At 34.7% G+C, this 26,959-nt stretch overlaps 12 protein-coding genes across 12 annotated transcripts; 4 read left to right on the top strand and 8 right to left on the bottom strand.

Annotated features, from left to right (window-relative positions):
- Positions 1–1,910: 1,910 nt before the first annotated feature.
- Positions 1,911–3,082, bottom strand: BX664DRAFT_326680 (ubiquinone biosynthesis protein Coq4). Its single transcript, XM_051544276.1, has 4 exons — positions 2,926–3,082; positions 2,737–2,850; positions 2,450–2,679; positions 1,911–2,390 (listed from the first exon to the last, which is right to left on the bottom strand). Exons 1-4 carry the CDS (start codon positions 3,029–3,031, stop codon positions 2,010–2,012), a joined length of 831 nt encoding a protein of 276 aa, XP_051403791.1. The 5' UTR covers positions 3,032–3,082; the 3' UTR covers positions 1,911–2,009.
- Positions 3,083–3,274: 192 nt separating this feature from the next.
- On the top strand, positions 3,275–3,944 carry BX664DRAFT_326679 (mitochondrial F1-F0 ATP synthase subunit F of fungi-domain-containing protein). The gene is made up of 3 exons (XM_051544275.1): positions 3,275–3,511; positions 3,571–3,733; positions 3,808–3,944. The coding sequence occupies exons 1-3, from the start codon at positions 3,374–3,376 to the stop codon at positions 3,834–3,836; spliced, it is 330 nt and encodes a 109-aa protein (XP_051403790.1). The 5' UTR covers positions 3,275–3,373; the 3' UTR covers positions 3,837–3,944.
- A 173-nt stretch (positions 3,945–4,117) lies between these two features.
- BX664DRAFT_259084 (RTC4-like domain-containing protein) lies at positions 4,118–4,864 on the bottom strand (the record flags this gene model as incomplete). The annotated part of the gene is made up of 2 exons (XM_051540571.1): positions 4,118–4,498; positions 4,586–4,864. Coding segments are annotated over 2 exons (660 nt in total), but the record flags the coding sequence as incomplete, so codon positions are not given.
- Positions 4,865–5,934: 1,070 nt separating this feature from the next.
- On the bottom strand, positions 5,935–9,415 carry BX664DRAFT_326676 (uncharacterized protein). The gene is made up of 8 exons (XM_051544274.1): positions 9,057–9,415; positions 8,960–8,979; positions 8,752–8,889; positions 8,577–8,685; positions 8,351–8,494; positions 7,631–8,262; positions 7,013–7,535; positions 5,935–6,919 (listed from the first exon to the last, which is right to left on the bottom strand). Exons 1-8 carry the CDS (start codon positions 9,353–9,355, stop codon positions 5,971–5,973), a joined length of 2,814 nt encoding a protein of 937 aa, XP_051403788.1. The 5' UTR covers positions 9,356–9,415; the 3' UTR covers positions 5,935–5,970.
- Positions 9,416–9,873: 458 nt separating this feature from the next.
- On the bottom strand, positions 9,874–11,137 carry BX664DRAFT_82066 (uncharacterized protein). Its single transcript, XM_051549753.1, has 2 exons — positions 10,924–11,137; positions 9,874–10,800 (listed from the first exon to the last, which is right to left on the bottom strand). The coding sequence occupies exon 2, from the start codon at positions 10,796–10,798 to the stop codon at positions 9,971–9,973; it is 828 nt and encodes a 275-aa protein (XP_051403787.1). The 5' UTR covers positions 10,799–10,800; positions 10,924–11,137; the 3' UTR covers positions 9,874–9,970.
- Positions 11,007–11,973, bottom strand: BX664DRAFT_312384 (uncharacterized protein; the record flags this gene model as incomplete). The annotated part of the gene is made up of 4 exons (XM_051542602.1): positions 11,007–11,259; positions 11,328–11,546; positions 11,641–11,874; positions 11,906–11,973. The coding sequence occupies 4 exons, from the start codon at positions 11,971–11,973 to the stop codon at positions 11,007–11,009; spliced, it is 774 nt and encodes a 257-aa protein (XP_051403786.1).
- Positions 11,974–12,170: 197 nt separating this feature from the next.
- BX664DRAFT_326670 (uncharacterized protein) lies at positions 12,171–17,362 on the top strand. Its single transcript, XM_051544273.1, has 9 exons — positions 12,171–12,575; positions 12,650–12,769; positions 12,846–12,957; positions 13,021–13,284; positions 13,345–13,650; positions 13,740–16,557; positions 16,626–16,717; positions 16,809–16,926; positions 16,997–17,362. The coding sequence occupies exons 1-9, from the start codon at positions 12,349–12,351 to the stop codon at positions 17,125–17,127; spliced, it is 4,188 nt and encodes a 1,395-aa protein (XP_051403785.1). The 5' UTR covers positions 12,171–12,348; the 3' UTR covers positions 17,128–17,362.
- Positions 17,363–17,924: 562 nt separating this feature from the next.
- On the top strand, positions 17,925–20,606 carry BX664DRAFT_356779 (uncharacterized protein). The gene is made up of 9 exons (XM_051547914.1): positions 17,925–18,419; positions 18,502–19,072; positions 19,448–19,515; positions 19,630–19,695; positions 19,768–19,829; positions 19,956–19,970; positions 20,050–20,221; positions 20,285–20,387; positions 20,456–20,606. Exons 1-9 carry the CDS (start codon positions 17,958–17,960, stop codon positions 20,542–20,544), a joined length of 1,608 nt encoding a protein of 535 aa, XP_051403784.1. The 5' UTR covers positions 17,925–17,957; the 3' UTR covers positions 20,545–20,606.
- A 402-nt stretch (positions 20,607–21,008) lies between these two features.
- On the bottom strand, positions 21,009–22,284 carry BX664DRAFT_82032 (uncharacterized protein). Its single transcript, XM_051549752.1, has 2 exons — positions 21,554–22,284; positions 21,009–21,480 (listed from the first exon to the last, which is right to left on the bottom strand). Exons 1-2 carry the CDS (start codon positions 22,181–22,183, stop codon positions 21,172–21,174), a joined length of 939 nt encoding a protein of 312 aa, XP_051403783.1. The 5' UTR covers positions 22,184–22,284; the 3' UTR covers positions 21,009–21,171.
- BX664DRAFT_326656 (uncharacterized protein) lies at positions 22,281–23,124 on the bottom strand. Its single transcript, XM_051544272.1, has one exon. It carries the CDS (start codon positions 23,040–23,042, stop codon positions 22,386–22,388), a length of 657 nt encoding a protein of 218 aa, XP_051403782.1. The 5' UTR covers positions 23,043–23,124; the 3' UTR covers positions 22,281–22,385.
- Positions 23,125–23,152: 28 nt separating this feature from the next.
- BX664DRAFT_82009 (uncharacterized protein) lies at positions 23,153–24,673 on the bottom strand. Its single transcript, XM_051549751.1, has 3 exons — positions 24,282–24,673; positions 23,835–24,225; positions 23,153–23,770 (listed from the first exon to the last, which is right to left on the bottom strand). The coding sequence occupies exons 1-3, from the start codon at positions 24,544–24,546 to the stop codon at positions 23,263–23,265; spliced, it is 1,164 nt and encodes a 387-aa protein (XP_051403781.1). The 5' UTR covers positions 24,547–24,673; the 3' UTR covers positions 23,153–23,262.
- Positions 24,674–24,871: 198 nt separating this feature from the next.
- Positions 24,872–26,199, top strand: BX664DRAFT_326654 (uncharacterized protein). The gene is made up of 2 exons (XM_051544271.1): positions 24,872–25,997; positions 26,070–26,199. The coding sequence occupies exon 1, from the start codon at positions 24,906–24,908 to the stop codon at positions 25,989–25,991; it is 1,086 nt and encodes a 361-aa protein (XP_051403780.1). The 5' UTR covers positions 24,872–24,905; the 3' UTR covers positions 25,992–25,997; positions 26,070–26,199.
- Positions 26,200–26,959: the final 760 nt, after the last annotated feature.

The following is a 26,959-nucleotide window of genomic DNA, read 5'->3' as shown; positions in this document are numbered from 1 at the left end:
GAGGCGTCAAAAAAAAAGCCAAGTTTTTTTTTTTTTTTTTTTTTTTTTTTATTCATTGTTTCAAATATATATATATAAAAGAGATGAAATGCAGCTAAACATAATAATCCTTATTGGTTTGAAGAATTTAGAAAGGGAAAATAATAAGCTTTTGACTTTTTTTTTTTTTCCTCCTCTTAAGTATTATTGTATATTCTCATGGATCATCACCTTTTACGGGTAAAAGTGCTCATCAACTTTTTTTTATTTTTTTGCCGAATTTTCGATAGATCTTTTTTGCATTAAACATCCACGTTCATCTCCGAAAGGGGGTGCAGTATTATAAAATATTTAAAATATTAAAATAGAAAAATAGAAAAAAAAAACTTCTCAATCTCTTTTGGTTAATACCTTTTAGGGAAACTACAATTGCGGAGAAGAAAAAAAAATATTCAAAAGAAACCATATGTCTATTTGACTGATCATTGATGATTGGCTCATTCAATAAACGTTGATTTTCTTTAACCTGCCTATTTTGGTGATTTTTATTCATCGGCCCGCCATTTCCATTTTCCCCCCTCTTTTCCACAAAAACCAACAGGACTTTTTTTATACCCCCCACTCAAAAACCGGATGAACCTATGGAAACCCTTTACCTTTTTTTCCTTTTTTAAATGCAAAAAAATATAAGATGGAGGATCTTTTTCTCCCTTTTTTTTTTTTCTTTTCTTTTTTTTTCTTTATCTCTTTTATAATACATAATGAAAACATCACTTTTTTATTTACCTTGTATAAAATCAAACATGACAAGTGACATATCTGATAATAATCATCTATCATCAATATCATCATCATCATTAATAATATCGTCATCATCATCATCATCATCATTACCATCTACATCTGATAGTGTATCATCCAATTATACATTTTGTTCCAATTGTGGAGTAGATATTTCCATTTTTTCTCATGAAGATCATTGCCCTAAAGCAAGACAATAATTTCTATTATTATTCATTTTAGTATTTACCAAAAAAAAAAAATTGGCATTTCTCTTAGATTCAATCTATTTTGTTAATATCCAACATACCATTCATTATAATAAAATTTTCTCTTTAATTCCTTTTTCATTGTGTAACAAAGTTGTCATTCTCTATACCATTGGTGCTTGAAATTCAACTTCCTTCTTTCTTTTTTTTCTTTCTTTTTTTTTTATTATTATTATTCAAGCAACATACTTTGCCACACTCATCCTACTTCGTCTTCTCCAGTAAACCAAATTTTGTTCTTTAATGACTCATCCTGAACACCAATTCAATCAACAACAATTTAATCCCAATGACCATTCTGCATCTTTAAGAAAACAACACGGATACTCTTGTAAATGGATCTATTGTTATATAAAATAGAACTTTTACATAGACAGGCCTTTTACTAATCTCCTTTTTTTTTTTTTTTTTTTTTTTTTTTGCTACTTGTATGGATGTTTTCTTCGAACGCCAGTGACCGAAACAATGATGAAAGAACACGAACGCGACACGATACCTGTCATAACTGTGGATCCCTATTATGCGCCCGATAGTGATTGGATTCATCAAATCTATGACGATAACAATCAGTTTATTCGTCCTACCCATCATAGCACCCTGTTTTGGATTCATAAGTCATGTTCTTGTCAACTTTTATGATCACCCCTCTCCCTCCAATCAATAAATCAATCCACTTCGTGTCAGTTTATTTCCCCCCACCCCTTCTTTATATCCAATTAGCTCTTCTCCATTTCATTCAGTTGTATATTTCCCTCCTTTTTTTTTTTTTTTTTATCTTGTATTCCATATGTAATCCATGTTGTTTTATTCTATTTCATTCATATATTCCCTCCTTTTTTTTTATTTTATTTTCTTACAGAATAAATAAAAAAAAACCAATCACTTTATCATATTTGCAAACATCACTAGGGCAGCTTGATATCTTGTTTTATTTTGTATATGAATTGTATTAATGATAAATACTATGAATATTTTGATTAACTATAATGATGATGATTGTCCAGTGGCAGGGAAAGGAGGAGCAGGGATGATACCTAATTCTTGACGGAATTGATCGAGAGGAGTATAAAAGTGACGTTCATAATAAACATTCATCAAAGGAGAACAAGATGCAGCACATTGAAGAGCCCAAGGCACAAAGGTTCCATAGAGTCGATAGCGTTCAGTCCATGATAAACGTAAAGGTCCAAAGATGGAAGAAAGCATTGTCATTGGTAATCCAGTATGTGTCCATTCAAACCATTTTAAAGCCAATTCTTCTTCCACTGTCACTCCAAGACCTGTTAGTGTATGAAAGAAATCATGGATTTCTCTATATCGTTGCATCACATAAGCTAATTCTTCATCATCCACGAAATGTACCTACACACAAATAAAAAGAGATCAGTTTCCTATTATGTCTATAGATAACTTTAATTTACAGGTAATCGGGTATCAGGTGTCACCCCTTGTTCATCCAACCAAGAAATATAAGCATGACCAAATGTCCCAGGTTCACATTCTTGTCGTAATAGAGTAAAATCAAGGGTGTTGGTATTGATACTAGGTCGTTCCCTGAGAATCTGTCTTCCTGTTGTTGTAGAAAGCATCCCGTCTCGCATACGTTTCAAAAACACCTTGCCTGTGGTTTCACCCAAAGTGGCCACCATATCTAACATATATATAAATATATAAGACACTTACTCTTTTATTATGATTATATCATTACCTCCACGTAAAGGATCCCGTAAAGCAGTTATAGCAGAGCCTACCGTTAGTACTGTTCGTTCTATTCCGGAAATGGGGATATGTCCATTGTATATTGGTTGTTGATAAGACGAGGCTGAAAGAAGGAAAGTCAATATAGATACAAAGTCATGTTCTTTTTTTTTTTTTTTAAAAAAAAAAAAAGAATTACCTTCGCTATTGTTGTCAGGAGGTGTATTTATCCATCGCCTATAAAGACAATGGGGACGTGATTTTGATAGGATAGACCGACGTAATGGTGTGAGTAACTTTGACATGAAAGAAATATATGAAAGAAAGAAGAAAAAAACACCGACGTTGCCTGTTCTTTTTTTTTTTTTTTTTTTTTGTAGAAGATGATTTGCATGACTTTTTTTTTTTTGTAAATCCACTTCTTGATAACCCCCGGGAGACTTGGTGGCGGGACATGAAAGCTGATTGTGACATGCTTTTCTATCTTTGTAGTAGAAAAATATGACTCTCTGTGTTTAGCCCTGGCGGAGTATTCAAGGGCTAAGAAAAAAAAAAATAATTACACCTTGGACAATAACAAAACGGGGGGGAAGAGGTTATTTTTTTTTTTATTCTCTTTTCTTTAGCTCGATAACGTTATTTTAATAATGAACGCCATGTCCACCGTTTTCCGTCGTGCTTACAGCACCAAGTCTCTTGTTCCTCCCAACATTGCTGCTGCCACCAAGGTTGGTAGTGGTGCTGCTAAGGATGCTCAAATGACCGATTTGGTTGCTTTCTACAAGGTAGATATATCAAAACAAAACGATTTTTCTTTTTTTAATATTTATTTGATGATTTTTAGAAATTGCCCAAGGGTGCTGCCACTATTGCTAAGCCCTCAGGTCCCTGGGGTCGTTACAAGGCTCGTTATATTGATGGTGAAAATGCTTCTATCACTCCTTTCCTCCATCTCCTTGCTGGTATCTTCGTCACTGGTTATTCCATTGATTATCACTTCCACTTGAGTAAGTTAACCAAAAAAAAAAAAAAAAGATAGAGATATGATCTAAAACAATAATTAACCATCTTGTTTTATTAGAGCACCACAAGAACGTTGAACACCATTAGAATAGTTTTTTCTTACAAGAAATAAAACATATCCATATAGTCACGACAACCACAACATACACATACGCAATTTTTTTTTTAAGTATAGTTTATTTTTGATGGATGAACAATAAATAAAAAAAAAAAAGATATAAAATAAAAATCATTTATTTTTGTACAATGAATAACTATTCTAGTGAAAATAGTATATGGGGGATGCTTAAATACTAATGAAGATGGGAATAAGATTGATTTGATCATGAAATTATATATATATATAAAAAAAGGATGGATCACCTATGTCAATGAATAATATAACAGTCATCATCATCATCATTATCACTGGTATGGTCATCATTGCTGTCATCTATATCATCGTTTTCATCCAATAAAGTTCCATCGTCCCAGCCAAGAGGTTGAAGATAACTACCAAAATTAGAACTTTCTGCCATGATTTGTTTGGCTTGATCATCAAGATCAGGTTCATATTGTTTGCTACTATTCTTGTTGATCAAATCTTCACGAATCAATCTAAATCCAACTTCAGGTACTAATACATGTTGTAGATATTCTAATGGTAGTTGAGGTGAAGTGACTTTGCTGGTGAGTTTACCGGAATGAAGATACATTTCCACCAAGTGTTCTTGAATCACAGAAGCTCCTTTTGTACCATAATAACCCGGCTTCAATACAATCAGCAAAAAAAAAAAAAAAAAAAAAAAGGTAGGTGAGGAAAGAATATTTGATATGATTTTTTTTTTTTTTTTTACCAGAATAGTTTCCAAACGAGTCATCACTCCCATTGTACTACGAGCTTGATTGGTACCCATTTTCTTGTAAGCTTCCAAAGCTGCTTGTCGATATGAACTGTCCAATTTATTATCAATCACGTTGTCTAATTCATCTTGAAAACCTAGAATACGGTCCTTGAGAGTACAAAATGGAATCACAGTTGGCCAATCATTTTCGTCCCCTTGAGGTTTGATCACCAATTCAATGGTATGTAATAAGCAGAATGAGTATTGATCCATGTTTGCCACTGGTCGTCGACTTTTGTGGATGGTAGATTGTTGTTCTTCGTATAATTTATCTTCACGTTTGATCTTTCCATAAGCTAATGCAACTACTTCAGAAGCATCCAAAGAAAATCTAGTACGACAATATGGACATTCCACTAAATAAAAAAAAAAAAAAGAATAGTTTTCATATAATCAGGTTAATATAACATGTCATCACATAAGAATCCATTTTCCATACCTTGATTCCCTTCATCTGTTTCCTGTCGATGATCATCGGGAAAGTCGGATAAGAGAGCCATGGTAGATGAAGGCGCAGTTTTCATACGTCGTCTATCTGGAATCACTAGTTCAGAAGAAGAAGAAGTAACAAAGTTCGTAGGTAATGGTTGGTTGATTGTCCTTTTTTTGTTGATAGTCAATATATTGCTCTGAGAAGTCGTTCGTTTTGGAATGAGTAGTTCAGAGGAATTCGGAAACTCTGTCGTTTTGTTGGCATGCGGGTATGGTGATATCCTGCGCTTGTCTGAAGAATGGCTTGATTCTAAGCATGAGGACCTTGATGAAAGGCGGTTTGACGACATTGTTGACGTAAAAGATCGTTTTTTAGATAGAGGAGATTCACGGTTATTCTGTTGAAGACGAAATCGCTGTAGATCATTTTCTCTATTGTTTCTTAAAAACGTGGAAGGTTGAAAATCATTATCGCCAAGTGTATCAGGAGCATAATCATGAAGTACTGTTTGATGCCTTTTTATTGGATGGTTGTTTCTCTTGTTGCTGTCGTTTGTCCTCCGTAGCTTTCGAAATCTAGTCACTGGTGAAGTAATAAATAAGTCATCGTCGTCGTCATCGAGATTGATAATTGGTGGTGCAATAGGTAAGCCGCGTTGTCTTTTTCGTTTCAAATCGGGTGTCAGAGAGTTGGCTTCTATTCTATGTTTTAATCGGGTATTGTTTCCGTCCCTTCTGTTCAACATTATATCTACTGATTGTTATAAATAATCACAAAGGATCTGAAGAAAAGAGAGAAAGTATATATATATAAAAAAAAAAAGATGAAAAGCTTTATAAAGACAAATGACTATGTAAAGTCCGACTTTTTTTTTTTTATTGATTTTGATCTATTCAACTAGAATCTAAATTAAATGATCTGTCCTTGTTTCATTCAAAACCCAATGAGCTGGCCAATCTAATAGTAATTTTGGGATTCCACGTTTCTTGTATCGAATGTATTCATTATATACACCTATTGATGCCTGTTGTTGTAGTATTGCGTATCTGTGCTTTGATGGGTTGTATCGCCATTGCTTTGCTTTGTTGATCGTATTGTCTGCTCTTAGTTCCATATTTGGTACATCGCTAATCACCTTTCCCAACCAATTGGTTCCATACTTGCCACTATTATCACCACGAAGTAAATAAAGACGTTTGGAATCATGCGTTGTAAATATTGACTGAGATTCATGATGATTGTTCTTCTGATCCACATGAATAGCATCCAATGATGATGATGATGATGATGTTGCTGTTGTTTTCCTGTTGCGTAATAGTTTGTGTCGTCTTATTGGTGCTGTTGAGATAATTGGATCAATCAATGGTTTGGGAACGGCGTAATACTGATACCAGATGTCACCATAAGGAGTACCCAATCCAACATCCATTTTGTATTGGTCATCTTCTTCCTCTTCATCATCATCGCTATTAATGATATTGCCTTCGTCAGTTGTTGTTTTTTTACTTGTTGTTGAAATACTAGAGCTAATAGACATTCGTCGTATATCAGAGATCAATTCCTTAAAAACGTTGTCGCTGGAAGTGGGTGTAGTTGATTTGACATGTGTCTCTGTTTTAGTATTGGATCGTACCAAACCTTCTGTGTTCATTTTCTTATTAGATGTCAATTCCAGGAAGAGCGAAGTTGGGGAGTCAGTTAATGTAGATTGCATCAATCGATAGGACACCACGGCTGTCGGATGTTGATTCCAGTTATCGAGTTTTTTTTCTTGTAAAATTTGATCATCTTCATATTGGTGAAATTGTTGCTGAAATGAATCAAACAATGTTTCTAAAACAACATGAACCAATCTAAAAAAAAAAAAAAAAAAAAAAAAAAAAAAAAAAAAAAAAAAAAAAAAAAAGAATGTGAGTGTTGCTATTATGAGCATATACCTTACTTACAATTTCGAATGTTGTCTTAACTGCGCTTCCATCTTGTTGAATGAATTAGCAGTAATTTCAAAATCAGAATAACCAGTAGCATCCCAGTCGTCAATAAATCCACTTTTTTTGCATATATCAGTATCACAAACGGGAACATTATTTCGGAGTGCCAGTTCAGTCATTTCTGAGGACCATCGTACAATAAGTGGGCGCCATATACAACCAAGTCGCCACACTAAACACCTTAGGAAGAAATTTCTAACGTTAGCACCCCAGTGTAAAAAGAGCTTTTCAAAGATCACGGTATCTAGTAAGATTCGATTGCACAAAAAGTCAATAAGTCCTGCACGAGAAGCCAAGAACTTGAATTGAGCATATACAAACGAAAGAACTCGTAAGAGAGTAGTAGAGTGATCGGAATAGGCTAAAACAACTTGAATTGTATGTAGTAAAAAAGGTTGGTCAAGTGGTGGATGATAACAAGTTTGTAGTCGATAATGTTGTAATTGTAATATAGCTGCTTCCAAAAAATCAAAAATACCTATCCAATATTGTTGTTGTTTTTAGGAAAAAAAAAAAGTAAATGAGTGAACATGCTTTAACATTATTATTATTATTTTTCAAAGTTAACATTACCAAAAACAGCGACAGCATTTCCAATTTCGGTAGATAGGACCAAAGCACGCATCATCACATTCGGAATATCATGATATCTTCCAAGAGGTTCAGACATCATCACACACCAAGCGAGGCACTCTGAATATTTCCATGTCAATTCTTCCAATATTTGAGGTTTTCCACAATGTTGTTGACCAGACACAGCTACTTCCTTCTTTTTTTTTCGTCGATAACCATGTGGACCAGATTCATATTCATGTAATGATTTCAGTTTGATAAACTTTTTCTTATTCGTACTTCCACTAGATCCTCGATATGTCAAGCCACCAAATTGATTCTTCTTGTAGTTACCGTAACTATCATCTTCATCATAGTGAGGTTTTCTGGAGAGTAAAGACGCCAAATTATCACTAGAATCATTTGCAGTGTCAAGTGTAAGAGAATGTACCATATGATGGATGAAATATTCAATACAAAAAAGAAAATAACCAGTGACATAAAGATAACATGGAGAAGCCACCAACATAGAATTTCGTGCTTGTAATCGTTCTTTTTGAGCTTCAGGACATATGAGACTAAGATATTTGGCCAAAACGACATGTATATGTCTATAAAACAGCGTGTATAATTCGCCTGATGTACATTTCAAACTATAAACAACAAATTAAAAAAAAAAGTTGAATTCAGTAGTTCAAATTTATTCTCCATAATAAAATGCTACTCTTTTTTCTGTAATACCGTTCCATCCATATGCTTGACATGTCTTCCAAATTGGGAGAAAGGCCACGAATAAATTGTTGATATTCCCATCCACTAGCACCAATAAGAGGATGTAAATGGGAAGGAAATATTTTTTTCATTTGTACTTTGTAATCATCCAGTCTATAGAATTATCCAATAAGAAAAAAAAGAGTCATATTTAGCTATGTCGCTTCAATTTATCTTCTCTCCATATTTATTTTACCGTTGTAAATCACCCATTTCTTTACGAAGTCGATGAATCCAAACAGGCCGAAGATTCAATCCACATAATATCGTTGCTGTTAGATCAGGTACCTTGAAAAAGCAAATTGCTTTCAAAAAAAAAAGTTATATAAAAATTAAACCTATAAATCCAATATTATCATCATCAAACTCACCAAGGACATTGGCTGAAAATCGCATAACATCTTCAAAGACTACATTATTATTCATTTTTTTCTTGACCAATTCCAGAGTAGAAGATATTAACTTGTCATAGTTTGCTTGGTGCATGTAAAACGACTTGTCACCACAGTCTAACAGAAAAAAAAAAAAAAAACGAATGTTAATGTGATTTATAGAATGATAAATTGATTTGAAATCTACCTCCTGGTAAGAACTCGGGTCTAATAAAACATAAAATAAGAAGGATGATATGTTAATTATAATATACTAATGACAGTAAGGTATTTTTTTAACTTACCGAATCATGATTTCACATATACAATTCATATACGCGTTCCGTTCATCATAATCCACTCTAAATACTTCATCCAGTAAAGTTTGCCACCTAATGAGGATCAAAAAAAAAAAGTTCCGTTCGTAAAGTTGATAAATATCATTATAATAAAAGTTTGAAATGTCATACCATTTCATTAATAAATCTTGCACCAATGATAACCTTTCCTCCGGATGTTTTGGTTTATGGAAACCTTTGAGTCGCTCCAAAAAAGTGATTGGCCGAGAAGACAAAAGAGTGACATTATCATTCAATGAATCCATACCAGGGATATGACGAAACCATGGTAGCAGAGTTTTTTCCAGTAATGAGTATCGTTTTTTGCGTTTATGAAGGAATCTATCATAAAAGAAAAGAATGAATTAGCAATTGGTAGAGATATAACATAATATGTCTCATTGTCATATAAAAGGTTCTTTATACATACTTACATTTCAAACGATCGGTGAAGAAACATATAGTCATTGATAATTGATGCTTTGCAATTAGTATCCGACATTAGCTAAAATAAGAGTAAAAGCAGACAAAAGTGACAAAGATAGAAAGGAAAAGGAAAGAGAGAAAAAAAAAAGTCGAAAATGTCATTTATGCCCTATGTCAAAACTTAAAAAAATTCAGCGGAGTTCAGCAAGTCAAAAGACTTGACCATCGCTCTCATCAACAACCTAATATCAAAATGAATATTAAATCAGCAATCATATATAGAAAAGGATGTACCTTTTCACGTTTTAACTTAAAAAACACGCCCAGTTTTGCGGAGTTGATGATATTATTTTTATTTGTTGATTTGATAAAGAGAATAAAATATATATATATATATATATACAAATAGGATGATGGATATATTTTGTATATAGAAATAAAATAAAAAACTATAACTAATCATTTTGATTTATATCATTATCCTTTTTCTTCTTTTGCTGTAATAAAGATTGATGTGCTTCAGCCAATTGAGCTTCCAATGAGACCATGCGTTCACGTTGATTTGATTCCTTGATCTTAGCTGCTTCACATGCATTTTCCGCCGTTGCTACCCGTAATAAAAGCGTTTCATTTTCTTTTTCTAATTCCTTGACTCGTCGTTCTAACCCTTCCATTTTCATCACTTTTCGCAGTCTTGATCGTCGAGCTGCGTCCGTATTCTTTTGTCGTTTCAATGTCAAACTATCCAAATTGTTCGTAGTTGACTTGGATGCCAATGATGTTCCATTCAAATCCCGATCCCGTTTTTTAACTATTTTGTTGATTGGTGATGTTTGTGATTGGTTTTTTACGGGAAGAATAGGTCTTGATTGTTGTTTTAAGGTTACTTGTAATGGATTGATAGAGGCTAATATTGATGCTGATGTTGATGATGTTGATAGAGGTAATTGTTGTTGTTGTTGTTGATGTTGTTGTAATGTGGATAGAATGGCCAGAGCCTGGAAAATAGAAAGTGGTGTAGTTTCAGGAGTGTTCATTTTTATCTTGTCCATGTCGGTATCATCTACCACTGTCTTATCATCAGATTCATCACTATATGATAATCGTTCACATTCGATGATCTCTTCCAATTTGATGTCATTATTGGTAGTGTCATTATTACTGAAGGTAGTTTTGTTCTTGTCAATGGGTAATATTCCAGATTGTCGTAGATCATTTTCGAGCCAATCATCCAAACTATCAGAGTCAATAACACAAGAATTAAATCGAATTTTGGTGTCCATTGCTAAACAATATAAGTTATAGAAGAGAAAAAAAAAAAAAAAGAAAGAGATATATAAAAGAAAAAGAAAAATAGAAAAGTTAAGAAGAGTTCAACAATTCGGTGATCAAAAAGATTATCAATTACCTAAAAATCCAGTTCCTTGATTGGCCGATAAGAATCAACAAAACCATCTTCAAATCAACTCCGTTCCACAATCAAAGGCTATGTCAAACGATGTTGCCGAGGTAGTACACGATGATTTGATAAAGAGTCTCGAGCACCTTTCCATTGTTGTTGGGTTGACTGAGTTTTCCTTTTTGTTGTCCTTCAGGTAAAGAGAGTAAGCAACCATTATCAGTAACCAAAAGTGTTGTTAACCTTGTTGAATGTCCAAAAGGTTGTTCCCATATTTTAGCTTGATTATCCAAGTAACTACAAGTTTCTGTCAATAAAGCCAAAATATTTGCTAACTGATCAAACCTAGTCCATTAGAAAAAAAGAGAAAGAAATTATTATTTTCAATTTTGGTACTGATCTATGTATTATACCTGATATATAGATGCCGATCATTAGAAGGAATATCAGGATCAAAGGTCCCATCGCTACCCAATAGTAATTCTAATAAATCCATTACACAAACGAATGAGGGAGGCTGTCCTTGTTTTTCTTGATGAATCCATGATATTATATCAGTTTTCGTTTCAGAATTTGGTGACAGGTGAATACTTGCTAGTATGGCACGTAATTCATGTATGTTTTTCACATAACTAGATCATAAATAAGAAAAAAGAAAAAAAGTTAAGGATCAACAATATATTATATATATATATATATATATATCTTGTGGTATTTTAGTCTTACCATAAACGGATATCTTGAAGTAATATTCTTTTGTTAGGTCCATCACCTTTGTTTTCAATAAAGATATGAGAAATAGCAGTTTCAATGGGTTTTCTTGATGAACAAAAGAGGAGAACCCATGGTCTTGTAGTATAAGCAACAGCATCACCAAAGCCTTCTACAGGTTTTGTATATTCCAAACACTCCATCGCATAATGTAAAACTTTTCTATAGTTATTGTTAATATTCATAGGACTAATTTATATGTGTATATATATAAACATACTTTGCATTTTCAATAGAGTCATTTCCCATACGAAGAAAACAAGTTTTAATATCTAAAGAGTAAGCCATAACAGGTGACTTTAAAGAAAGAAAGAAAAAAAAGAAAGGAAAGCTTTTTTGTTCATTATTTGGTCAGAAAGAAAAAAAAAGTGAGGATGACAATTTGGGCTCCGAAGACATCGTGTGTTGGTTTTCCACGTATCAATCAAAGGAGGACAAATAGAAACAAATTTTTATATTTTTCCACACTCTTTTTTTACTTTTTTTTTTTTTTTCTTTTCATCGTCCTCACTCGTTTTATTTTATTTTATTCAGGTAAAATAAAATAAATTCATATAATATAAATTTTTTTTTTCTATTTCTTGTTTCTCATCTTTATTTTATTTTATTATTTTATTATATCGTTTTGAATAAACCAAAGGGGCCGATATAAATTTTAACATCATGGCAAAAAGGCTCAACGAAATTCAACGGACAGCTACTTTTGCTTGGAGTCCAGGTCAACAAATACCTCTTATTGCTGCTGGTACTGTAGCTGGTGCTTTAGACGATTCTTTTTCAAACGCGTCAGAACTTGAACTATTCCGACTAGATTTAACAAGTTCCAAATCAGATGGAAATATCTCACATCAAGGTCTTTCTCCTGTGGCCAAAGTGAACTGTGCTTCTAGGTAAATGTAAACAAATATATACTTTTATTTTTTTTCATTTACTTATATAATATTATTTCTTTTTATCTCTCAAGGTTCAATACTTTAGCTTGGGGTTATACAACTATTGAGAAACCTCATGGTCTTATTGCGGGTGGTATGGAAAATGGTGAACTTGCATTATGGGATCCTTCAGCTATTCTTGATAATAAAGGGTAAGTAAACAGTAATCTAAAGTCATCTAATCATATATTCATTTTCTCTTTTATTTTATTTTATCATCATTTATAGTGATGAAGCTTCCTTGGTATTACGAAATTCAACTCATACTGGTACTATTCGTGGTATTGACTTTAATGTATTTCAATCCAATCTTTTGGCCACTGCTGGTAGTAACAGTGAGGTAAGGTCTTAATATTATTATCGTATTTTATCAACTCATTGTTCTTTTCTCTCGGATTTATAGGTATATATTTGGGATCTTGCTAAACCAGATAAGCCTTATACACCTGGATCGCGTTCTATGAATATGGATGATATTACAAGTGTTGGATGGAATGGTCAAGTATCTCATATTCTAGCCACTTCATCAACTTCTGGTCATACTGTTGTTTGGGATCTTCGAAACAGAAAGGAAGTCATGACTTTGGCTTATTCTGGTCAAAGCGGTGGTGGTATCAGTGCTGGAAATAGACGTGGAATTACTACTCTTGCATGGCATCCCGATGTGGTAAGTTATTAATATTTTTATTATATTTTATAATTTTAATTTATTTATCTTATATTTTAGGCTACTCAACTTGTTACTGGTGCCGAAGATGACAATAATCCTATTATTACATTATGGGATCTTCGACATGCTCATTCTCCTGAAAAAACTTTAGCTGGTCATCAAAAGGGTATTCTCGGTGTATCGTGGTGTAGACAAGATTCTGATTTATTATTATCATGTGGCAAGGATAGTCGTACATTGTGTTGGAATCCTCAATCTGGTGAACTCTTGGGTCAAGTGTCTCAAAATACAAATTGGACTTTCCAAGCTGATTGGTGTCCTCGCAATCCTGATCTTTTTGCTTCTGCTTCATTTGATGGCCAGGTACAGTTTTTCATATTCAATATATAATATCATATTATTACTATGATTGTTATTCGTCTTTTACTTATTTTTTTTTTTTTTTGTATTAGATCAATGTGTTCTCAATTCAAGGCTCAGGTGATAATCAACCTATTGATAATCAACCAAAATCTCTTCATGCTGATGATCCATTCTCAGCTGCTATGCTTTCAGCAGTTCCTCAAACTCCCTCGTTTGCTCTGAAACATCCTCCCAAATGGTTACGGCGACCAGTCGGTGCATCCTTCAGTTTTGGTGGAAAATTGGTTTGCTTCAACAACAAGGCTGGACAAGCAGCGGCATTGGCAGCATCAACTTTACCTCCAGGAACTACGCCAGCTCCACAAGCAGTAGCACGAAATATCACCATTACTAACGTTATAACAGAACCAGAAATCGCCAAACAAGCAGATGAATTGGAAACTGCAATGGAATATAAGAATTTACAACAACTTATTGATGAACGTCAAGCTCAATCTTCAAAGAATCAAGATGAACGGGATAGTTGGCAAGTTTTACGTACACTGTATGATGATGCAGCTCGTGATCAATTACTGGTGCATTTGGGTTTTTCCAAGGACGACATTATTGCTGCTGTGAATAAATTGACAATAGGAAAAACAACTACAAACAATGTGGTCAGTCCTGTACCTACTTCTGAAGTTGAAACTTCCGGCGCATTTGAAAATAACAAGGATGGTGTTTCTGATCTCTTTAGTGGCGGTAATGGCAACAACGACTTTTTCGGAAATTCAACGGGACAGCAACCCTCAAATGGAATTTCACCTGCTACTCTCCTTCCAACTGTGAACAAACAACCTCTTGAATTGTATCCCTCCTCCAGCTCTGATATTGATCGGTTAGTGACTCGTGCAGTTGTCCTTGGTGATTTTGAATCTGCTGTGAACGTGTGTCTTGCAACAGAAAGATGGTCTGATGCCTTAATGTTTGCTATTTGTGGTGGTGATGATTTATTGTCTCGAACTCGTTTGGTATATTTCCAAAAACAATCATCTTCTTTACCTTATCTTCGACTTTTGGAAAGTGTTGTCAATCATGATTTGGAATCTATTGTCCGTTACTCTGATTTGAAGGAATGGGATTCTGTGATTGCTGTTTTGTGTACATTCGCTGGATCAGAAGACTTTGCTACTCTCAGTGAAATTTTAGGTGCTCGTTTAGAAGACGCATGGGCAATCTCAAAGGATATCAATAAGGGTCGTGAATATCGTCGTCAAGCCACTCTCTGTTACCTTGCTGCTGGAAACTTGGAAAAAGTGGCTGGTATTTGGATTGTAGAACAAGAAGAACAAGAACAAGGTGAAGATGAAAAATCACGTGGTGCCAGTTTGCAACACTTTGTAGAAAAGGTCACAGTATTCCGTAATGCTATCGGTTTTGAAGATACTCATTTGAATGATGTTGGAGCGACACATTATCCATTGGGACCCTTATATTCCAAGTACTGCCAATACGCTGAATTATTGGCAACACAAGGCAAACTATCAACAGCTCTCAAATATCTTAATTTGACACCAGCCAACTATCAATCCTCTTCTTCTATGTTACCTATTATTCGTGATCGTGTGTATCGAGCTTGTGGATCTTTGAATGGTGCTAATCTCTATCCTGAACCTGTGTTTCCTTTTGAATTGACACCTTTGGTCTCTGAACGTGATCTTGTTACCTCTGCTCCTGTATCAGCTGTAGGCAGTCAAGTTCCTCAATATGGTGGAATTACTAGCAATACCAACTATCAATCATCTTATGCGCCTCCTCAACCTTCTAGCATAACAGCAAATCAACCACCTACTAGCTATGCGCCTGTAACAAATCCTCTTGGTGGACCCAATGTATACCAACCTCAACCTCAACAACCTACTGTACCAAGTCCATATGGTAATGTTCAAACAAATCAATATGGTAGCACCTACAATCAACCGTCAACAGGATATAATAACTATGGATATGGCAGCTCTACTTACGGCAGTACTTATGAATCAAATCAACAACCTAGTACTGCACCTCTTCCTCCCCCACCTATGGCAGGACCACCTCGTCAATCATCCACTACTTCGTCTCCTAGTCGTACTGGTACACCTGTCAATGTGAAGAATACTACAGGTGCATGGAATGATCCTCCTATGCTTGCTAATCCAAATATGACTAAAAGTCCTCGTACATCTGCCTCTGTTGCTGGTCCCACCAAGCGGGTAACATCTCCTTTCCCCAATATGCCAGCATCAACTGCTTTTGTCCCAACTCCTCAACAATCATATATGCAATCAGGTCCTCAAGGTAATATGGCAATGGGTCCTCCTCAAGGTATAGCTCCTCCTCCTCAAGCATCAGCTCCACCTAGAGCACCACCACCACCAATGAACGCTATGGCACCAATTCCTCAAGCAAAACAATTTCCTCCTCCTCCTCCTCAGCAACAACAACAACAGCCACCTCAACAACAACAACAAGGTATGTATAATCCATCTGTACAGCAAGTTCGCCCTCCACCTATGGGTGCGCCAGTGCCTTCTACAGCTCCAGGTCCTATGAGATCTCCTCAACCGCCTATAGCCCAAGGTCCTTATGTTCCACCTTCTGTCAACAATTCATTTGCACCTGGTCCTTTTTCTCAACAACAACAACAACCACAATCTAATCGACCTCCACCACCTCAACAACAACCTCTTCAACAACAACAACAACAGCAGCCATATCAACCATATCAACCTCAACAACAACAGCAATCACTGCCACAACAACCACAACAACCATTTGGTCAAGCTCCTCCACCTAGATCAGTCCCACCTAGTGGTCCAGCGGTTCAACAATCACCCTCTCCTGCACCTGCAAAACCTGCTGTTGTTGTGCCTGAAAAGAAACGCCATCGTAAGTTTTTGAATCATAAAAAAAAAAAAGGATATAGTTTCGAAATTAATATGATTCTATTCATGTAGCCAAGGATGATCGAAGTCATATTTCAGCTCAACAGCGTCCAATTTTTGATATTCTTTCTAATGAATTACAGCGACAGAGACAACAATCTACTGTAAGTATTAATAATATGTATGAATGTAAATATGATTCTCGTCTTTTTTTTTTTTAACTTTCTTTTTTTTTTTTTTTTTTTGCTTTCATAGCCTGCTCAAAAGAAGATGTTGGATGACACAGAAAAAAGACTCAATGCTTTATTTGACAATATGAACAATGACGAATTATCAGATGATGTTGCAGAATCCATGTTAAAGTTAGCACAAGGTAAGGAATACTATTCATTTGTTTTCCAAGTAATCAAGGTGCTGATGATTGATTATTTATATATATTTAGCTATACAAGGCCGTGATTATAGTGGTGCTCATCGCTTACAAGTTGGACTGGTGACAACAAAATATGGTGAATGCGGTGCTTGGTTAGTTGGCGTCAAAAGATTGATTGATCATGCACAACAAACTATGTAGAATGACGGAATGCAAATGAAACTTCAATACATACTACACATACACACATAAAACTATACAGACACAACACACAAAACAGCCTATATGCACTCCTTTTGATTTAAAATAGTTCTCCTTGTTTTTTACTTTTTTTTTCTTTTATTATTATTATCATCATTATTATTATTACCTATTTTTTTTTTATATATTTTGAACTTTTCCGCAATAACAATAAAACAAACTTGACTTGTGAAACAATTCATTTTGATTGACAAAAGAAAAGAGAATGATTTTATCAAAGACGAGTATAATCAATGATGATAATGATTGATAAGTGTGATATTGCACTTCTTTAATTAAACAAAAAGATATGAAATAGGTCAGTAAGGATGATATCGGAATTTGAACAACAAGAGGTACAACAGCAGAAAAAGGGGGAGATGATACTAAATATATATATATATGTATATATATATATAAAGAAGCGAGGAGGACAAGGAGAGGAGGAAGGGTGAAGTACCTATGAATGAGTTTGATAATCAACCGAGGAAACATATTAAAAGTACACAAATAAATCAAAAAAACATTTTGTTTATTTGATAAGAATTCAGAGTTTAGATAATGCAGTTTTCCGTATATGGAAACTTTAGAGATAAGGACTTTTTTTTTTTTAGCTATACAAAAGTAGAAGGGTGAGCTGATCAACATTATCACTGCCGCCTGATGCACAATTTTTTTTTTTTTTTTTTGTTTAAATTATTCTATTTTTGAAATTATTCCTTTCTTTCTCCTTTACTTTTTTTTTTTTTTATTTTTTTACAAACCATACTAACAACAACCAACAAAAAAAAATGGCAGTTCCATCCAGTGCAAGCACATTATCCAAGTATTTGGCTTTAGATCAAAAAGGCAAAGTACAAGTAGAATATATATGGATTGATGCTTTTGGTCAATTACGAAGCAAGACAAAGACAGTGGACAAGGTGCCCAGTTCAGCCGCAGATTTACCAGAATGGAACTTTGATGGATCTTCTACTGGTCAAGCAGAAGGTCATGATTCTGATGTCATCATGGTGCCTGTAGCTCTTTACAATGATCCTTTCCGTGGTGGTGATAACAAGTTGGCTTTATGTGATCTCTATAATCCTGATGGTACTCCTCATAAGACCAATCATCGTCATGCTTGTGCCAAAATCATGGCTGCTCATGCTGATGCCAAACCATGGTTCGGTATCGAACAAGAATATATGCTCTTTGATCCAGAAACAAACAAACCTTATGGTTGGCCCAAACATGGTTTTCCTGAACCTCAAGTAAGCTTGATGAATGATCATATGATGGATGATGATGATTGACTGACATCTTTTTTTTAAAAAAAAAAAAAAAAATCTATAGGGAAAGTATTACTGTGGTGTAGGAGCTGGAAAGATCTTTGGTCGTGATATTGTGGAAGCTCATTATCGTGCTTGTTTGTTTGCTGGAATCACTATTTCTGGTGTCAATGCTGAAGTGGCTCCTGGTCAATTTGAATATCAAGTAGGACCTTGCGAAGGGATTGCGATGGGTGATGAACTATGGATGGCAAGATACTTGTTGGATCGTGTATCTGAAGACTTTGGTATTGTGGTATCCATCCATCCCAAACCTATCAAGGGTGATTGGAACGGTGCTGGTTGTCATACCAACGTCAGTACTTTGGCAATGCGACAACCAAATGGTATTGTGGAAATCGAAAAGGCAATCAACAAGATGTCCAAACGTCATATGGAACATATTGAAGTTTATGGTGAAGATAACGATCAACGATTGACTGGAAAACATGAAACTGGTCATATTGGTAGCTTTAGTTATGGTGTGGCTAATCGTGGGGCTTCCATTCGTATTCCTCGTCATGTTGGTAAAGAAGGAAAAGGTTACTTTGAAGATCGTCGTCCTGCTTCAAACATTGATCCTTATCAAGTCACTGGTATCATTATGGAATCTATCTTTTTACCCGAATAATCGTTTTATCCCCCTCTCTCTCTTTTCTTTTTTTTTTTTTTCTGTAGATTATTATTCACTTTTTTCATAGTCAACCTTTTATCATCTTTACATATATATTATTTATATATATTATCTATCCATCTTCACTTCAATCTATTTCCCCCTCAAAAAGATATTAATGTTTATATTTATTTTCAATAAACATTTCTTTTTTTACAACCAATATCATCCTGAGCGGTACCCTAAAACAGACGCGTGAAGGGAAATCTCGACCTGTGCAAAATAATAAAAACCGCGAACTGGCGTTCTTTTTTTTCTTTTCTTTTCCTTTTCCTTTTTTTTTTTTCTTTCCTTTCAGTGTGTAAATATCAAGGAATGGAAAACGATGAATACTACAATATAGACTGTATTCTTGCTGAACATACGGTAAGAAAAACGGAACACTCTGATTCTCTACACCTCATTCTCTCTTTAAATTTAATTTAAAATGTCAACTAATATCTCCTAATTTTTCTCCTCTTTCTCTATATTGTATTATAGAAAATACCCTGTGTATTTCAACAAACTATCGATGCAGAGGTTAATTTGACTGGAGATGAAACTGATGTAAGCAGATATGTTTGGTATTCTCAAAAAAAAGGAATCATTAAAACATACTCCTTTTGTTTGAAATGTTAGGTATCACCTGGATCGAAAATAGAACTTCCATTTTGGTTGGCAAAATCACTAGCACAATTGACGTAAGGAAATACAAAGAAAGGAAGAGCAAGTACTGTTACTAACTTGTCTATTCTCTAATGTTTTTTTTTCTTGCTTTCTTGAATGGTAATGTATCTTGACCACCTTATTCTCGAACTTTTTTGTAGACTGGAAGAAAATCAGTAAGTATTTTAATATGAATGAATATGATAAATGTTTTATTGTATTTTGGATAAATTAACAGTTTTATTTCTTTTAAAGACAGTTGATGCAAATAGAGTTACCAAAAGCTTTTGGACCTCGTGTACGGAATGCTTTGGATGCAAGCCCTTCTTCAGTAGATTATCGCCTTCTTTGCCCTTTTTATTATGTATTTGGTCACAAATTATTGGATTTAGTGGTATTACCAGAGTTGGCACATGTCATGGAAAGTGTAAGTCAAAAGGATATATCTTTTTTTTATTTCTTATTCCATTGTTTTCTTTTCAAATTTTAGGCATTTAAAAGTCGATTACGTGGGATCATGGATTATTCTCAAACAGGTGTCAATGGAATGGGACAGGAATTTTTACAAAAACTGGATGAAACAGAAAAAGAACGTAAGTGATGAATAGGAAGTAAAAATTTTATTGACTAACATTTATCTATTTTTTCATTCTATATCTAGTATTCAAATCTGGACAAGAAAGTGCAATTCAGTTACGGCATTGGTACAACAAGAAATTATTTACCCTAGATTACAAAACAATCAAATAGAAATATACCGTTATTTAATAAAATTACAATTATTATTATCATCTAAATGATGGCAAAACTTGAATTTTAGGGTACAATTTAAGTTTTGCCTTCAGCACAGAGGCATGATGTATCCATCTTCAACCAGTCCAGGATGAGAAGAGATCAAAGTTTGGAATATCTTATCAATATTGTTGTTATCGTTGTCTGTTGATGAGATTGACCGCCGGAAGGATGGAGGAAGGTTGCCAGTAACTTGTTGCCATAATCCAGTGATGATCATATTCATACTTGCATTTGTGTCTCGTGATTCAGCAATCATTCCAGCTTGACGTCCTTTGCAATCAGGGTTTTGACAAATAACAGTTCCCAGATTTAATTTTCCATTAGCTTTCTTCGGATGATATATAGGCTCATGACAACGGCAGCAGAGTTTTGTCGTTCTAAATTCATCTGTATGGAAGATAGAAGAATGTTGACCAAGAGCTTGTAATAAGGGTCCATGACCTCTTCTTAAAAATCCACCGATACGTGAGTTTCTACCACGGCCCGCCTTTCCATAAAAGTAATGTAGTTTTCGTCCAGGTTCTTCTTTTACTTGTCGTTGGTGATGCTTGATGACTACATGTGTTCCCTTTTCGCTGTATATCACTGCTGTTCGTTTCCATCGCTGATTGTATTTTTGATCACAGTAAAAATCCTGGAGAACAGGTGCACTTTCCTTAACCAACTAGATAAATTGAAATGATTGCATTCATTAATATCCATTGTCTTTTTTTTTTTTTTTTTTTTTTTTTTTTTTTTTTTTTTTTGGTCTCCGTGATGATGTATAATAATTGATCCTACCTTATGATTTGTCATGATTTTTTGTAGACTTGTTTCATATAAACGGACATCAATTGATCCAGCCAACTTTTCTTCTACTTGCTTGACGGAAAGCACACCTTGAGCTTGAGACTAGTAATTAAAAAAAAAAAATAGGTTATTGGATCATCCTTATTTTTTTTTTTTTTTTTTTGGAATCACTTACTTTGCGATGATCTCTTCTCTTTCTGAATTCCATTCCCTTGCGATGGCGTTTGGAGAAGGTCTGATCGTCGAGATGTTTACTGGTAATTGAGTATTTCTTCAAAGTAAGCATTTCCTTTTCATCGCCATCACTATCCACCTTTTCTACTAATGTTTCCAATGGTTGATAGCGATTGTTGATTGCCAAATAGTACATTACTTTCTTGACATCAGCACTTGTAGCTTGGACCATGGTTGCCAGACCCGGATCACATCCAACAAAAATACTTCCATTTTCCCATTCGTTACCAGTAGATGATGAGGATAGGCTAACATCTGTCGTGTCAGTTGAATAAAACTCGTCAAAGAGGTCCTTCTTCTCTGTCTTGAGGGCTGATATCTTCCGTAACACAACAAGCTTCCGTCGAAGTAGATCATCACGCTGTCGCTTCTTTTCTGCCCGCTGTTTAATTAAAAAATCTTTTGTTGGGAGGTCTTCCAGATCATCATGTGTTGTGTCGGCAATGGATTCAATTTGTTTGTTGATATTCATAATATTCATCTTCGTTTCATCTATTTCGTTATTCAACTTGCGCAATTCTTCAGCTGGTGTTGATAAGGAAGCGTCCAATGACTTTATCTTTTCTTGCATTGTAATCTCTTCAGATAACTTTCTTTTTCGTCGTACGTTGGTCGCTGATGGCTTGATATCAGTGTCAATTGGTTTTTCCTTTTTGGAATGTAGCCGCACCGCGCCATAGTTAGTGATTGTGATTCGATTGGAGAAGATAAAGCCAGTCTTTTTCGCACAGAGACTTCGCCTGGTTGGAAGATCAAAAAAAGCACCAAATAGTTCATCCTGGAATTTGATTGACTTGGTAATATTGCTTATTGTGTGACCGTTGGGAAGAAAAACATCGAATCCATATGAATGTAGAGGTTGCACATTTCCGCCTTTTGTTCCACCAACACGCCCTTTCAATGAGCACAGAGTCAAATACAATCTCGTTGGATCCAAAGTAATGGAATAGGTCTTGGAATGATCTTACAACTGGTACAGATCGTCTTACAAATTTCTCGTTTCCAGTTGAGCGAAGAATATGATTGCATACCGTAACAAGAGGGAAATTGAGAAGGGGATGCCGATCTACATCGTCATCGTATACTTTCGGTAACAAGTATGGTGAGAAAAATTGATACAAAAGGAGTACTGAATTGGCTTCATCATCGTTAAATTCCATATCTGGCGCATGCATCTTAAGATCCTCGACAGTTAACGGTTGATCGATGTTCTTTTTGAATAGAATTGACTTCACAAAATTTGCAATTTTCTTCAGTCGATTGTAGGAGGGGTTAACATGAATGGTTTCAGGGGCATCCACTTCCATCGGAGCACTAGTATCATCCACCAAAGTAACATCCAAATTCATTTGAGCATCAGTATTGTCCACCAAAGGAATCTCCACGTTAACCTGAGCAGTAGTACTTGACTTGAGAATAGAGGATTGCATCAAGTGTTCGAGAATTTGTTGCTCCTTCTGAAGAACGTCTGGTCTATTTATATTATCAAATTGTTGCAACCGCTTTATTCTTTTGCTGTGGCGTCTGATTTGGCACTTGAATGTAAAAGAATTCTTGGGAATTTTTGGTTGTGATTTTCTAATTGTATATAGATAGGTTAATAATGTGAACCATCCACCATCATCATCATCATCAAATCATCAATATGCATTACCTTTCTTTCAATTCATTCTTATTTTGGTCCTTTTTTGGAAGAATAAGCCGACACTGAAGAACAGTCATAATAGCTCTTGATAGCAGACGATCCACTATATCACCTTGATATATATTCTTTAAATTGGTGGCGTACGTATTTACATAAGGCTGAATAATGGTAGATAATCCAGGTGGCATATCAGTAAGGTTTAGGTTGGTGATTTCCTGTAAATCCAAATTCCAATTTAATATACCATCCTTGTTGGAATCATGACTTGAAGAATTAGAAGGACCTGGAGTGTCAGTAAGAGAGGTTTCTTGAGAGTTATGAGTTGCGGTCAACAGATGCATCAAATGGCCGAAAGTATACAGTTCAAATAGACGTCGTTCAGCTTTGGTGGTATTGTTGTGACTAGCCATGAGTTTCTTGACATCATAAGAAGGAGGAGAGATCAGTGGTGGTGGAAGGACCTTGGTAATCTTGCATTCAGGTAGAATACTAGTTATTTCTACAGGTGGACCACTAAGAAAAAAAAAAAAGAGCATATGAGTATATGACTAGTATTTCATGATCACTATTTATTTACGTGGTTCGTTTCAAAAGGTCTAACAAAACCAAAGTTGAGATATCCGCCATTATATTGGTAATTATCTTCTGGGACTTCAGTAGTGATTGATGGATGATGTTTTTCTCCAAGTCAGACAAATCTGGTCGTAAGATTGTCTTCAATTGAGAAGTAATGGTATTGTGAATAAAATTATCCTCATTATCTTGATTGTTGTCGTTGTTGTTGTTGTCGTTGTTGTTGTCGTTGTTGTCGTTGTTGTCGTTGTTGTCGTTGTTGTCGTTGTTTTTTAATTCCTCTAATATATTGGCAGCGTTCTTATTCACAAATTCTTTATAAAGGCGAACATAAGGTATAGCTTTCGAGTCTACAGTTGCTCTAACTGTATCTTTGGAAAAGTCGGTTGAGTTTTCTAAATAAAAGTTAGATTAATATTGGTATAGAAGTATATATGTATATGTATACTACCTTGGTTATACAGTTCTACAGTCTTTTTGTAAAGGTTTGGTATTGTTCGCTTTCGTTCTTGTTGTTGACAATAGTTTGATAGAATTTCGGATTCGGTTTTCTTCTTTTTGTTTGTCCAAAGCTTATGTAAATCTTCGCGTACTAATACTTGGAATACTTTGTTGAGATATGATATACAGGTATCTTTGTCTAACTGTGGTATAGTAATTGTCTTTCTTGTTTCTTGCAGATGTAGTTGTGCTTTTCGGTAAGAATCAAATGACATGGCGATATAATCAATGTAAAACAAGGTGAATAATTGTGCATTCTTAGAAGAATCAAATGAAATGGTATAATAATATATAAGATATAAAATAAGGTGATATGATAAGCAAGTATAAACAAAAAAAAAAAAAAAAAAAAAGAAAGGAAGAAAGAAATAGAAGTAAAACTGGACACGACTTTGAAAAAAAAAATTGTAGTTAAATGATAATTGACGGAGTGTGAAAGCACATTACCATGTCTCACTTTCTTTTTTTTTTTTATTTTGTATCTCTCTACTTGATAATTTTTTTTTTCTTTCCTTTTCTTCTTTCTTTCTTTTTTTTTTTTTTTTTTTTTTTTCTCGAACTGACCATTTGAACAATGTCAGATTCAGTAGTCAAGGAATCAACTACCACTCCACGACTTATACTTCGATCTTATAGACCAAGTGATCATGAACAAGTGGACTTTATATTTTACAGTACCTACTTTGCACTTGTTCCAGAAGGTGTGAAACAAAAACTACGATCACCATTATTTTGGATATGCTGGATCACTGTGTACGGATACCTACTTGCCATTATTCCTATCTTATTATCTGGTATGTCTGTGCCTAGCTGGACGGGTCGTGTATTACAGGTGTTTATGACCATTGCCTGGGGTTTGGTCTCGTTTGCTGGTATGTTTGTCATGACTGACCGTTTGGACGTTATCGACCGGATTGAACAAGTACGACAAAACGATCTCCGTGATCCCGAAGTTTATTATATGAATGTGGTCAAGGAAGAAAAGATTGTTATTGAAGAAGAAGAGGATACAAGTAAGGATCAACAGAAAAAGAAACGTGTTACCTTTGATAAAGATACCAAACCTGCAACGGAAATAGTACGTACTCCCAAACCCAAGGATCAACAAACAAAATCACACTTTTGGGTTCTTCAAATGGATAATCAAATATGTGGCATGGTGGGATTGGCTCAATATAAGGATATTCAGTATGACCAACGTCCTCCTTTACCTCCTGGCTGGATCAAGATCGGGCAACTTTTATGTGAACGCTATGGTGTGACACCTCCTTCGTTTTTACAATTCAATCCACCCACCAACATCTTTGCTCAACCTCATGCACCTCACACTGCTACATTACAACGTTTGGCTGTCAAGCAGGAATTTCAAGGTTGTGGATTGGCTTCGATTCTCGTCAACCGTGTCATGTCATGGGCGCATCAACAAGGCATCACTCAGGTCTTTGCTGTCACCAATGAAATGCAATCAGTGGCTGCCGACATTTTACGCAAGCATCATCAATTTACAAAGGTAAAATCCGAAAGGAAAGGATGGTTAGGTCAAACCGAAACTACCTGGGTCTGTCATGTGGAACAATGGTATGATCAACATGCTGCTCAAGCCGATACTTTTGCCAAGGATACAACTCCCACTACATCTTCTTCTGAAGCATCCGGATGAATATCTGTAAGTATGCATGTGTATGTGGATGATGTCATTATTATATTTACCTTTTCTTCTTTTCCTCTTCTTCTTTAGGTAGTGACTTGTTAGTTTAGTTTTATTGGTTTTTTTGTAGATATAGTTTTATGTGGGAATAGTCAATTGTCTTGATGATACTCTTTTTTTTTATATATACATATTGAATAAAACATAGATCTTTTTTTTTTTTTTACTTATTTATTTATTTGCCATTGTTAATGATGGATGTTTGCAAGATAGTCATTTCAACCTTGTATATGATAAGGATGACAATATTGGAGAAGAAATAGGCATCATCATCCAATAAAACCACCACCATTAGATTCCTCTCAAAAAAAGTAGTCTGATATCAACTAAACTCACTTGATGTATAAATGATCACCAAAAAATTTCATCCATTTTTTTTTTCCCTAAGATTGCCTGATGACCCCTCGACAATTTATTTCTACAGCTAAAATTTGGCTGAGGAATTTCAATCTTCTGGCTGTAAAAAATCCAAAGATCGATCCCATTTTTTTTTTTATCTCTTACAAATGTCAAACTCTCTTCACCATTAGCTGTACTATTAAAAAGTATTATAGTATATTTTAACCTTTCATTGTTTGCTCCATAGTGAGAAAAAGCCATTTGAAAAATTCGAGCCATTCTCTGAATTAATATACCAATTCAGTAAAACGAACGCAATTTCCTTGTTTTATAAAATCCTGTTGCTTCACATAATATCATCAATCATCTGCCTCTTCCATTAGATTCAAATCCCGGAAAAAAGAGTTTGTACGACTAAGATGGGTAAACACGTAAACATCTACTTTGAAAATGGTTCAAGATATCAGATGCATCAGAGGTCTTGTTGCTTTTTTTTTCTTTTTTTTTTTTTTAGAGAGAGAGAATAAATGATAGTGATTGTATTTGGAAATGAAAAATGATCTTATATGAATTGAATGTTT

This window comes from Halteromyces radiatus, assembly GCF_025201355.1.
Source record: "Halteromyces radiatus strain CBS 162.75 chromosome Unknown BX664scaffold_2, whole genome shotgun sequence".
NCBI classification, from domain to species: Eukaryota; Fungi; Mucoromycota; class Mucoromycetes; order Mucorales; family Cunninghamellaceae; genus Halteromyces; species Halteromyces radiatus.
This window is presented reverse-complemented; position numbering and strand designations above follow the sequence as displayed.